At 40.1% G+C, this 13,071-nt stretch overlaps 1 gene segment (V, D, J or C); it reads left to right on the top strand.

Annotated features, from left to right (window-relative positions):
* Positions 1 to 6,660: 6,660 nt before the first annotated feature.
* On the top strand, positions 6,661 to 7,196 carry LOC105471731 (immunoglobulin kappa variable 1-39-like). The segment is given in 2 exon segments: positions 6,661 to 6,748; positions 6,874 to 7,196. Coding segments are annotated over 2 exon segments (378 nt in total).
* The last annotated feature ends 5,875 nt before the right edge of the window (positions 7,197 to 13,071 follow it).

Genomic DNA, 13,071 nt, shown 5'->3' with positions numbered 1-13,071 from the left:
TTCCCATTCCCACCCCTGCCCTTATGTCCTGCAGGATTCCTCCTGGCCCATCATCTCTTTTCCAAAACCTTTGGCATCTCACATGAGTCATAGAATCTAGCTCATAATATTTTTCTGACAAATAACTTTTCTGAATATCATTTGTCCTCAACTATGTAACTAGTTTACTGACAAGAGAAATTATTTTATGAATGTGGCCTAGTGATGGATGAATCTGGCCTAGGATCCCCTTCATTAATATCCATGAAAAGACTCACAGTCAAGACTCACTGGGACTCAGCATCTGTAATCCTATATAAGATGCTAAGCCACAATCCTGACACTAGATGGTAGACAAACCCCCTAATAACCCTAAGACAAAAGCCTGATCATAGAAATACTGGGAGAGCTTAGGAGTGATAATGTTTCATTATCAATAGCCCCTAAGGCTGGAATGTGGTCTCTGTGTTACCTAGAGTACCTGGGAGGAGTTGCCAGTGTCCTGAGTTATGGGAACCACCTCTGTGCTCTGTGCTCTGAGACTAGAAGCCCAGCCTTGCCTTCATGCCTGCCTTGGCTGTGTCCCCAAAGCCCACCTGCTATGGACCGAATTGTGCTTCGGAAATTCTTGTCTTGAATCTCTAACCTCCAGTATAGCTGCATTTGAAGATAAAGCATATAAGGCGGTAATTAGGGTTAAAGGAGATGATAAGGGTAGGGCCCTGATTCAATAAGATTAGTATCTTTATAAAAAGGAGACCCCATTGAGCTCTCCTCCACCCCCAACCTCCATGCATGCAGTGAGGAAAGGCCATGTGAGGACATGGACCGAAGGTGGCATCTGAAAATCAGAGGGAGGGTCCTTAGCAGAAAGCAGATCTTTCTGGATCTTTATCTTGGACTTCCCAGCCTTCCAAACTGTTAGAAGTAAATGTCCTTCCTTGAAGCCATGCAGCCCAGGGAATATTGCTGTGGCAGTCCCAGCAGACAATCTACTGCCCCCACCTTCTCTGAGCAGGATCAGCCTCAGGAGGCACCTTGTGGACTCTGGGACCCATCTTTTCTTCTCTTCTGCCTTCTGTTCTGAGTGCCTGGTGATGAAGGGGAACTGAGGCTTCATCCTCAGACAGTTTGTGTTAAACATGAACATTTCTTTGATGATGAAGTAGTTAGCCTGCTCTTTCGTTTTCTGATCAGAATTGCATCAAATTGAATGAACTGCTTGCTTCGTGTTAATATCTGGGGATCTGCGTCTTTGTTCCCCACTTGGATAATAGTCAGCACATTGTGTGGATGCCATCTCCATCCCCCACCCTGTGTCCCAAGTGAGAGGGTCACTGTCACCTGCAGGGCTGGCTGGAGTATTAACAGCATCCTAGTCTGGCACCAGCAAAAATCAGGCCTGGCTCTGAGCTCCTGCAGGCTTCTGCTGCCCCGCTGGACATGATCCCTTCCTGGGTCAAGGGCAGTGGGCTTGAACAGATGTCACTCTGGCCATCAGCAACCAAGATGCCTTCAGAGGTAGGTGCTCCCTCCTCCTGTCCCCTGTCATGCACAAATCTTCCCTAGCAATGGCTCTGCACAGGAGCTGCTAAGGGTCTGAAATCTTCTGAGGGAAACAGGCTGGGGGACACCTCTGAATTCACATCCCCTCTTTGCCTCACATCCTCTTCCCACCTCCTTTATGGACACCTCTAGTGTATCTTGTGGGCCTCACTGCCTGGAGCATGTCAGGATGTTTTCTCCCACCTCCTACTCTGAATTCATGATGCAAATTCATCCTCACTTCATACCTCGGCTGGCCACGTCTTGTTTCTCTTGTGTACCTGGCCCAGCACATTGCTGAACTCATGGTTCTGGCCCTACTCCATGAATCTCTGTGGAAGGATCATGGTTGGCAGGTCATGGTTACTGGAGACCAGAAAGTAAAATGTCAAATATTGAGAAGCTTGTGCATGGAGTAGACATAGACCATTGTCAACAGAGTCCCAGCAGCTGGTGAGCCATGAAAGCTGGGCAGAGAGATCCCACATCACCCCAGCCAGAGGGGAAGTTGGAAATGAGCCTTGGAGGGTCTTCATCCATGACCATGCAGCCTCTGAACCATATGTGCTGCTTTCTTTCATGGAAATGACCGGAAGAAGAGTTGTCTATGCTGAGCTCTGGTGAAAAAACCTCCCTCCATTCACAGCCCAGACTCACTATCCATCTCCTGGGCATCTGCTGCTCTGTGATTCCACACACCCTACATCAGGTCACTCATCATCCTCAGCAATGGGCAGCTCTCTGCTCTCAGCCCAGGGGAACATGGAAGAGGGTCCTGAGCTTTATCACTCTCAGGGACTGTGGTAAGAAAGGAGCCTTCAGGTGTTGCACCTGGTGTTCATTTTCAATGTTCACGTTCAATTTATTAATGTTTAAAACTATACCTTATACTAGCAATCAGAGTTCTCTTTATATATAAACATATATCACATGTTTTTTCATAAACAGATACATAGTATAAAGAAATACAGAAGTATAACGTATTCCCCAAAATTGTCCTTTTGGAAAGTAAAATTTTAAAAAATCGCAAAGTATTTTTATGAAAAAAGAGAGCTGGACCAAATCTGAGATTCAGGTTCCTTTAAATTGTGAGCTTTAACTGTTAAAGTATGATCACTCCACTGTCTCTAATGTAGATTTATTGATGTGTAGACAGTTTTAGAGGATTTTTAAGTTTGTGACCCAGTGTAAGCAAAACAGTATCAGAGACAGGTCTCAATCAATTTACAGGTTTATTTTTCCAAAGATAAAGCTTATGGCCTGTGACACAGCCTTAGGATGTCCTGCAAATATGTGCCCAAGGTGATAGGATTACATGTTGGGTTTAAACACTTTGGAGAGACAGAGATTAAGAGGAAAGACATAAATTAGTACATATGAGATATATATTAGTTTGTCCTGGAAAGGTGGGATGTCTTGAAGAAGGGGCTTCCAGGTCATATATAGATTCAAAGGTTTCCTGACTGGCCATGGGTTGAAAGAGTTAAGCTCTGCCTAAAGACCTGAATTTATCATAAAGAAATACTTGAGTTTAGATAAGGGAGCATGGAAGCCATGTTTCTTGTTATGTGGAAGAATCCTGTGGGTAACAGACAAAGTAGATGGTGAACGGTGCCTATCCGATGTTTAAAAAAAAAAAAAAAAATGTTAGACTCTCTGGAAAAGACTTAGTAAGGGGAGGAGATTCTCTCAAGAATGAAAATTTCCCTGACTACAGGCAACTTTGCAGGGCCACTTCAGAATATGATGAAGAAATATTTTTGGGGTAAAATATTTAGATTTTCTTCAGGGCCTATTCTCTGTAATGTTGGAGTATGCTACCTTATTGCTACAAAGCATCTGTTTTGTCAGTCTAAAGATCTATTGTAATGATAATGCTGGTCAGTTGTGTCTGAACTCCAAACGGAAGAGAGTATAATGAGGCACATCTAAACCCACCTACCAGTCATGGCCTAACCTAGTTTTTCTGTTTACTTTGAAGCTATCTCTGCCACAAGAGGAGATTGTTCAGCTGGTTGGTGGCTTACAACTTATTTTTTTGTTTTAACAAACAGAGCAACAAAAAGAATCCCTGCATAAATTCAATCTAAAATAGATTGGTTAAAAAAAAATTAAATGCTTCCTGAATATTCCTACATGTCAAAGAGAGAGTAGTGATAAGAATAAAGATGGGAAATACTTCTCATAGAAAAGATAAACAATTTTTGTTACTATCTTAGTTCGTGTCCACCAGCAATGACGATTCCTATTTAGGCAGCAAATTTACACTGGGAGGAAGGAGGAAAGTGAGGAAGGGAACAGAAGATGAATAGTAAAAGACAAATCAACAACTCACCTGATTCAGGAGAAATGAAGATCACCCACATGTGGAAACATGGACTAAATTCCTCTGGGCTGTTCCACCGGAGAGATGAGGAAGCTGGGGTATGTATACACCTCATCCTGTCCTCACTGATTGTGAGCTGTCCCTCTTGTTTCATTTCAAGCTGCTATAACAGATTCCTTGTCACCGTGTAATTCATAAAGAACAGAAATGGATTTTCTCACACTTCTGAGGAATGGGAAATTTAAGATCAAGGCATGGGCAGGTAAAGGTCTGCTTTCTCTGTTTTCAAGATGATGCCTGGAGCATTGACTCCTTCAAAGAAAGAAAGGCCTTGTCTTAACGTTACAGATGAACAGAAGAGAGAAAAATATTCCAGCCCAATAAGCTCTGTTTATTGTGTTATTAGTGTATTTCTCTAGAGGGTTCCACCCTCATGATCTAAACACATCCCAATAGACCCGACCTGGCAATACCATTACACTGAGATTTAGCTTTACAACGGATGGTTACTGGAGGACATAGACAAACCATAGCACTTTTCTAAGAGATACACATTCGAGGCATCCGGCCAGCAAGGCAGGCAGGCAGATCTCTCTGCCCAAGATCATAAAGAACCTAAGACATATATACGGCCACTAGAAGTGAGCACAGGTACAGCAAAGGGGAAAGCCCTAGATTACAGATGGGGACTGCTACATTCATCATGGTACAGTTAACCCTAGAATAACTTGGGTTTTAAATTTGCAGATTCACGTATATTTTCTTCTGTGTGTGTCACCTGTGAGCAAGTACTTTATAAGTAGTAAATATATTTTCTGATTTTTATGGTTGTCTTAACATTTTTTTTTCTTTAGCATACTTTATTGGAAAAATAGAGTATACAATAAGTATAACTAAAAAAGCAATTAATCAACTATTTTATCACTAAGGTTTCCAGTCAAAAGTAATCTATTAGTACTTAAGTTAGGCATGCAAAAGTTTACACAGGTTTTCATCTGCACCAGTGCTCAGTGCCCCAACCTCCACGTTGTTCAGGGATCAACTGCCCTTTCAGTCTGTAGCTGCATCTCTCTGGAACAGCATCTTGGCAGGTGGGTTGCAAGTAAAGGAATACGGAAAATAACATCTCAAACTATGCTGCATTCGTATGATGATTATGAAAAACCAAAGGCATTTAGAAAGGAGCAAATGCACAAAAAGACTTTTCCTAAATATCCCTTATTTGCCTAAAAGCAAATTCTTCAGAAGGATACCAATTGTCAAGAAAATTCTTCCTAAGAATTTTTATCAGTGAAGATTAACACAAAACAGGAATCAAAAATAGAAAAGACTGGAAGTTGATACTTTAACCAGGCAGCTGATTACCTGTTCTCTTGAGGATGCACCTCTATTCTCATCTATTCTCTCCAGGTTGCCTACACTTCCCAATTCCCTCTTCCCTAGAAAAGAAATAGAAACACCTGGATTTCATTGACTTATCAGGTCACCTCCCTGCGATGATATCCTGCTGCACTTTAAGTGAATTTTGTTTGCCTTTTCTCTTATTAATCTTCCTTTTGTCAGTTTATTTTCAGCAAACATTTAAAGGACAAATGGGGCTTTCTTCCTTTCTCCCAATATAACCAAGTTCTCTTAAAATTTGGGCTGCTTACAGAGCAGCAGGAAGGTTTGTGCACAGGCTACAGCACTGTTATTTGGCTCCACTAGTCAGGCATCAGTAAAATTTTGTAGAACCCTAGGCTGCAGCCCACTGATGCTGACATTGTTGGATCCACTTCCTCTGCTACTGAGCCTGGCTGGGACATTTTTGGGCACATTAGAGATATTAGATATAATGAGTGTGAATCCCTGTCCAGTTTCATCTGGATCCAACTGATTTCTCCATGTACATGCAGTTGCATGATAAAAGGTTGTCTCTTTCCTAAAGATGTTAACAGGGAGGCTGGTGTCTGGGTCAAGATGATGTCCCCAGTCACTGATAAAATGTAAAAGAGGAAAGTGTCATTGATGGTGCATGGCAGGGACATACTCCGTTCAGTGGCCACCCTCATTAAGAGAGATGAACATTGGGAAATAATACTCAATGGCAGAAAAGAAGGTAGACTATGAAGGTGCCCAAAACAAGAATAAGGTGCAGCCCATTTAGTCTCTGGGTATTAAAGAGACCTGTCACTCTTGATAATGGTGAATCTGTGAGTGCTGCATGCACTGAGAAAATTCAGTGTCATCTTTGTGTATTTGTAGTAAATTGTTTGAACTTATACTGCTAAGAACAATGGAATAACACCAATACCTAATACTTACAAATATATGTAGCATCACGACAATACATTTTATTTTCAATTTTTTTTTGAAAGGAACAATGATAAATTTACAGAAAAAATACAAGTGTATGACAAATATCCCCTTCCCTAACCAGAATCAAAGAAGAGTCTTTAAAGACCTTAGAATTGTATCATCTAAAATTTTACTATGTGCTTCCTATAAAAAAGAATATCCTCCTAAATACTCCCCATACACCAATGAAATGTGTTACTCCATCGACTTTTGAGGAATATTTCAAATTGTCAAAAAAAAATCTAAACAATGTCTCTCATAACAAAATAGTCCCCAGTAGAAACACATTCTCTGCAGACAAATTTCTGCTACCCTGATCTTACCTGGGACACCTGGGGACACTGAGTCGCTGCTGAGTTACTGACATGAGCCAGCCCTGCAGCTGTGCCCAGCCTGCCCCATCCCCTGCTCATTTGCATGTTCCCAGAGCACATCGTCCTGCCCAGAAGACTTATTAATAGGCTGGTCACACTTCATGTAGGAGTCAGAACCACTCAGGACACAGCATGGACATGAGGGTCCCCGCTCAGCTCCTGGGGCTCCTTCTGCTCTGGCTCCCAGGTAAGGAAGGAGAACACTAGCAGTTTACACAGCCAAGGGTTCTGAGTACTGCTTCACTATTCAGGGAAATTGTCTAACAACATGATTAATTGTGTGGACATTTGTTTTTATGTTTCCAATCTCAGGTGCCAGATGTGACATCCAGATGACCCAGTCTCCATCTTCCCTGTCTGCATCGGTAGGAGACAGAGTCACCATCACTTGCAGGGCAAGTCAGGGCATTAGCAATTATTTAAGTTGGTATCAGCAGAAACCAGGAAAAGCTCCTAAGCGCCTGATCTATGCTGCATCCAGTTTGGAAAGTGGGGTCCCATCAAGGTTCAGTGGCAGTGGATCTGGGACAGAATTCACTCTCACCATCAGCAGCCTGCAGCCTGAAGATTTTGCAGCTTATTACTGTCTACAGGGTTATAGTACCCCTCCCACAGTGTTACACACCCGAACATAAACCCCCAGGGAAGCAGATGTGTGAGGCTGGGCTGCCCCAGCTGCTCCTCCTGATGCCTCCATGGGCTGAGAGTGTTCCTCAGATGCAGCCACACTCTGATGGTGTAGGTAGAGGGGGACATGAATTAAATTCTGCACCCTAATTCTTTTCTCTTTCTCAGCCCCAACTACACAGACATAGCAATGCCTCTCCTGATTTACTGAAGACAGAGATCATGACAACTGAGGAGTCTAGTTTATGGCTTCAGTTGGACTTTATACAACACAGAAGAAGCCACTGTAGATATTCTCAGCATGAATTGTCTTAATACAGAGAATTAAAGTAAACTACAGAAGTCTAAATAAAATGTAGAGATGAATCTCTAAATTTAATGTTTTATTTGCATATAAATGTTTCCCAAATGGGGTATACAGGAAAACTCAGTGGTCTTCAATATGTTGGATGAACAAAGAGAAATTTAGCATTTTATGAAAAAAGGAAAATGTTACCTATGACTCTTTGAGAAAGTTCATTGGCACTAGGAAGGGTTGGGAGCTGGCAAGCTCAGACTGCTAAGCAGTGGTGGACAAAGTGAATCCTAGAATTATGTCAAGTTATCTCAGAAGTTGTGGATCAATTTGATTTCAGGTTACAAGAAGCCAAAGCAGTGAAGCTTGCAGAGAATTTTGTTACTGAAATACCAGGGATTCAGTGAAGATCCTGCTGCTCAGCACACAGAAAGCCAATCACAAAGACAACACCATTGCCAAGGAACAGGCGTTAATCAGGTGCTGCAGACGAGGAGATGGGACACTATTCACAAATGTATCTCCCTGAACTACTAAAATTAGGGGTTTACATAGCAGGGAAGAAATGTGGGAAAACAGGAATTATGGAGGGGTAAGAAAGAGAATTTGGTCAACAGGAAGCAGGAGGTCAGTTAGGCAATCACAATGGGTGAAGGTTCTGATGTCTCACTGTCCGAATTCAGTGATACATAAATTTCAGCTCCTTGATAGTATCTGGGTGAGCTCATGGTTGGTTTACTGAAAAAAGAACTCAGGTAAGACAGATGTAACTATCTTGAGTTTTAAGACAGGGGGAGTCAGTTTCTATGTTTATTCAAAAAACCATAAACATTAGTTCTGTGGGATAATAGAGCCTATTTCAATTGCATTCTAGAAACAATATTTTTCACCCTGAGTGTCTTTCTCCTCTGATTTCTTGTCTTTGTTGGGTATGACAGAATGACCCAATTCCTATGATTAATGTTCACATTACAACCTTTCAAAGCCAGGGATATAGTATTCAGGAAAGTTGATATTAGAAACAGGATTCTTCTGGTGCTCCCTCAGAAAACAGAATGCGTCTGCCCCTGAAGTATGGGCTATTTAACCGTGTGGTCCTCAGGCCTGTCTGGAAGCTTAAGTCTGGGGTTGCTGAAGTTCTCAGCTTCCTAGAATATCTTTCCAGGTGTTTCTCCAGCCCTCACCTTTGTCTCTGTGCCTGTCTTAGGTACCAATGGATAATATTGAGTCTTCCTTTTCTGACTTCCAAATCTCATGGGGGGACCTCTTATTGGGCAACTCTATAGGACACAAGAGGGATATTTATTTAAGTTAAAATTATTTTCCCCAAAAAAGGCCATTGAAAAACATTATATTTCAAGCCACATGTTGAAAACATCCAGTTTTGTTTTCTTATTAATGCAAACTTACATTTCCAAATATTTTCAGGATTTTAAAGCTTGAAAACATAACTATTTGTCTATGGAATGATCAAACACCTCTATAATTAAGTGGAATAACATTTTCTTGAAAATTTGTACTCATTGAAATAAAGGAATATATTTAAAATGCGTGAAGCTGTGTTAGAAATTATTGGACTTAAATTCAACTGTGTGGTTTGGTTTGGGAGGGTGATCTCTCCTGTGACCTGTCACAAGAATCTTGTGTCATGTTTAGTCACTGCTGTTCAGCGATGTCCTTAAACGATTGTTATCTACAGGCTGAATACAAGCTCAGTGCCCTGCAGAGGAACCACTCAGCAGAGCCCTTCCTTGATCAGTCAGATGACTGTGAACATGAGCATCCATGAACATGAAAACAAATGTTTACTGTTATCAGACACTGAGTTGTGTATTTACCCAGTTACCGATAATTAATGCATAAATGCTTCCTGATACAGTATTTACACCTCTACCTATATAAACATATGTATTTTTTCTTAAATTGGTGGTATGAATGTGAATATTTAACAATCAAATTATGACGTTATTAAGAGAAAAAGACAAAATTAAATCTAATTAGTATTTCGATAAAAAATAAAGTTTACCTTATTTATGGAAAAATGTGTGTATATATTTAAGATATATAGAAGTGAATGTATATTTATTTGATAAAATGTTGGCTACAAATATGTAGAATATTCATATTTAAGTACATTCATTCTATTATATATGTAATATATACGTATTTATAAAATATTATCTGAATTATATACATTTAAATAATTGTCGTTATATTCCACAAAAAAAAATGGTATTCTGGATGACATATAATTCATACTCTGCTACAGAAAATTTCATTGTAGCCTTTATTTTTAAAACTTTACCGAATGGTTGTCCTTACCTAAAATATTTTTCCAATCCAGTAGAGCTCCAAGGGTAGGACTAGAGAAAATTTTGACTAATGTTAAATATTAACCATTGCATCCTGTGAAAGTCTCCATTATGTTCATGCCCACAATGATGATATGCCAAATAGAGTTCTCACAGCAATGGATGCGGATGGAGTCACATCAGTGCCATTGTCAAGGAAGCCCTGGAAATGCAAAAACTTTAACAGTGGGTAAACTGCAAGGATTACATCTGATGATCACATTGCCAAGAGAACAGCTATTCAATAATATTGGCTGTTGGTTTTGACAGATTATCAGGCCTTAAAAGAAAGGCAACAGGATGATTTCAGACAAAGTCATTCTGCAAGAACTATGACTAGAAATTTCAAAAATGAGCCATAATCGAGCAAAAAAAAAAAGCTTTCCAAGTGAGTATTAATTGAAAAGCCATTAACGAGCAGAGGCTTTTAACAATGAGGATGATTCAACACATGGACTTCAGTCAGTCACCTTTCCCAGCTTTCCCAGAGAGTCTCACGAACCAATGTTACGGAGTTCCCCGTGGGGACTCAATAATATGAGTTTCAACTAACTGAGATGTACAGGGCTACTGGGTTTTCTGAACACCTAATTTACTGAGAAAACGGATCCCTCCAGAACCCTTAACATTGTACCACACATCAGGGCTCAAACTAACAGCTGGTATCAGGTGATTCCAGTGGACCTCTTGTAACATGAGGAGAGCGGTGGTTATTTTACTATATGTGAATTTGCCTTCCTTTTTGGTTATGTTTCTGCATAAAATAGTATTTGAGGATTTTCAAAGTGTTTTCATCAGAGTCAGGAAGTTCTTCCACAATATGGCTTTGGATCAAGCTACTTATTTAACTAAAAAAAGGTGAAGCAAACTATAGCTCATGCTCTTGTCATGTGCACAGGTGCAGCTTTCCCTATAGACAGGGAAAAAAACATTATCCGTCAAGCAAAGCTGGCACACAAACCCTTGTGCTATTGAATTGCTGTGCTGTCAGATGTGGTGGAGGCTCTGAAACACTAACTGTGATTGGTGCTTTTACTCCCACAAACAGAATATTTACATCTGGAAAATGAGCTGTAGACTCATCATTGCTATACCAACTGAACAGCTTGAAACACTTGATTTCTGTTTTCTCAGGACTGTGGTTTTCTGGTTGATGGTTCTGAATCCAAAGAGTTGACATAACAATTGTTTCATTAAATTGGAAGAAACAATATGATAAGCATGTGACCATTTATACTTAATACAATACTGGATAAGTTGTCAACACAGGGCATTAGGGTGTGTGCTGAAGTCATAGATCTAGCCCATATAAAGCAAGAGCAAATAGAAATGATGTTACACATTTTAGAGAGGAAGTACAGAAAATGTGGCCCCTAGGGGACCTTCCAGAATGTTTCTATTTATTGCCATTTCCACTGGTAAAACTCAGAGAAGATTTCAACAGTCATCAGGATGAAGTTCTAGGGATCACAGTCATGTGAGGCATTCCCTGCACTTGGATCTCCAATGAGGCAAAGGGAAGATGAAACGCATAGTGGGATATGGAGGCGCAAACAGCAGAGACAGCCTCCTGGTCAGCTGTCATAACATGAGTGAGACTAGGAGACAATGAGTGAGTGAGGGCGACATGAGTGAGACTGGGAGACAATTATGCTGTACGAAAGTCACCAGCCACGAAAGAGCATATGCTATATTCCATTTATGTGAAATTCTTAAAAAGAAAGTGGAATCTATACTAACAATAAGCCAACCAAGGATTTTCTGTTCTGTGAGGTGGAAAACAAGTTGCTTCCTGAAGAGCAGGACAAAACTTTGTGGAGTTATAGAAAGGTTGTTTGTATTGATTTTGCTTACAAGAATGTATTTATTTATAAAACCGTATTTAACAGTATACCTAAAATCAGTGTATTTGATTGGAATCATTTTTTTTCAATAAAATTGGTTAACAGTGAATAGTGAGTAATTGCAAATCCAATTAAGTAACATTGTCTTCACATCTTTTATTCTTGCAGTGTACTGGAAGCTACATGAGCCAAAAGTTATTTCTGGGAGATAATCGCAGGCTGACACTAAAGAACTGTGTATCTTCTGGCAATAGCTCCTTTTTCTAGGTATTTTTGGATTTTTCCAAGAATTTAAATGTATTTCACAGGTTAAATCAAAATGGTAGGCTTTTAATACACATTTCTTATTTATATCAGCTAAAATTCTAAGCAATAAAAAGTGATTAAAAATTAGCAAAGAATTTAAATGCAAGGAAATATTTTTTAAGTTAGGAAAAGAGACCCAATGTATCTTATCATATACATTTTTCATAAATTAAAATTGACTATCAAGAGTTCTTATAAAATCTGTAATACTTTTTACCAGGTGTGTTCACTAAATGTTTAGATATACAGATGGATTCCATTTTTCTTTTTTCTTAAGTTTTTTTTAATATTCATAACAGATACCAGTCTTTAATTTCTTTGTTTTGTTATATCCATATTAATTTTTGGATTACAGGACACTATGACCTCCTGTAATAATTCTGAGAGTATTTTTTTGGTTCACATGAATCTTTGTGTAACTTTGATAAGCAGCTTGTCACTAAACACCAAATATAAAATTGGAGTTTTCTTTCTGGGTAACTTTTTATTACAGATTTCTTGTTACTTTTGAGGCAAGACATAGGCAGGACTTTACTCTGGACCAGATGTGACGCTGGTCAAAACAGGAACAGGGTTCTGAAAGGACCTTTTCGTAAGGCATGCTCACTAATGCCAGGACAGTTTACCACTGCCATAGCAACATCCAGAAGTTGCAGCCCCTTGCTATAGCAACACCTGGAAATTCCTGCCCCTGCCATGGCAACACCTGGAAGCTGGGGCACACCATCCACTTTCTAGCTATTTCTGAACAACCCACCCCTTGATTATCACATTATTAAAAGTAGGTATAGATGTGACTGTAAAACTGCCCCTGGCTGCTCCTCTCGGCCCTCTGACTATGAAATACCCCTGCTCTGCAGGAGTAGTCACAGAGTGTAACACCACTGCCGCCTAATAAAGTTATTTTCTTCTATCACCAGCTTACTCTTATATTCCTTCCTGAACAAAGCTGAGAACTGGCCTTGCATCAGTATTGAGCCAGCCACTCACCACTAGAGATGGTGAGAGGCAGCCTTTGATGTGGCAGTGAGACAGCAGAAACAGCGCAGAAGGAAGACAGCAAGACACAGCATGAGATGGCACTTTA

Source organism: Macaca nemestrina, chromosome 13 (genome assembly GCF_043159975.1).
Source record: "Macaca nemestrina isolate mMacNem1 chromosome 13, mMacNem.hap1, whole genome shotgun sequence".
Taxonomy (NCBI): domain Eukaryota; kingdom Metazoa; phylum Chordata; class Mammalia; order Primates; family Cercopithecidae; genus Macaca; species Macaca nemestrina.
Note: the sequence above shows the minus strand (reverse complement) of the source record. Positions and strands in the feature narration are given on the sequence as shown.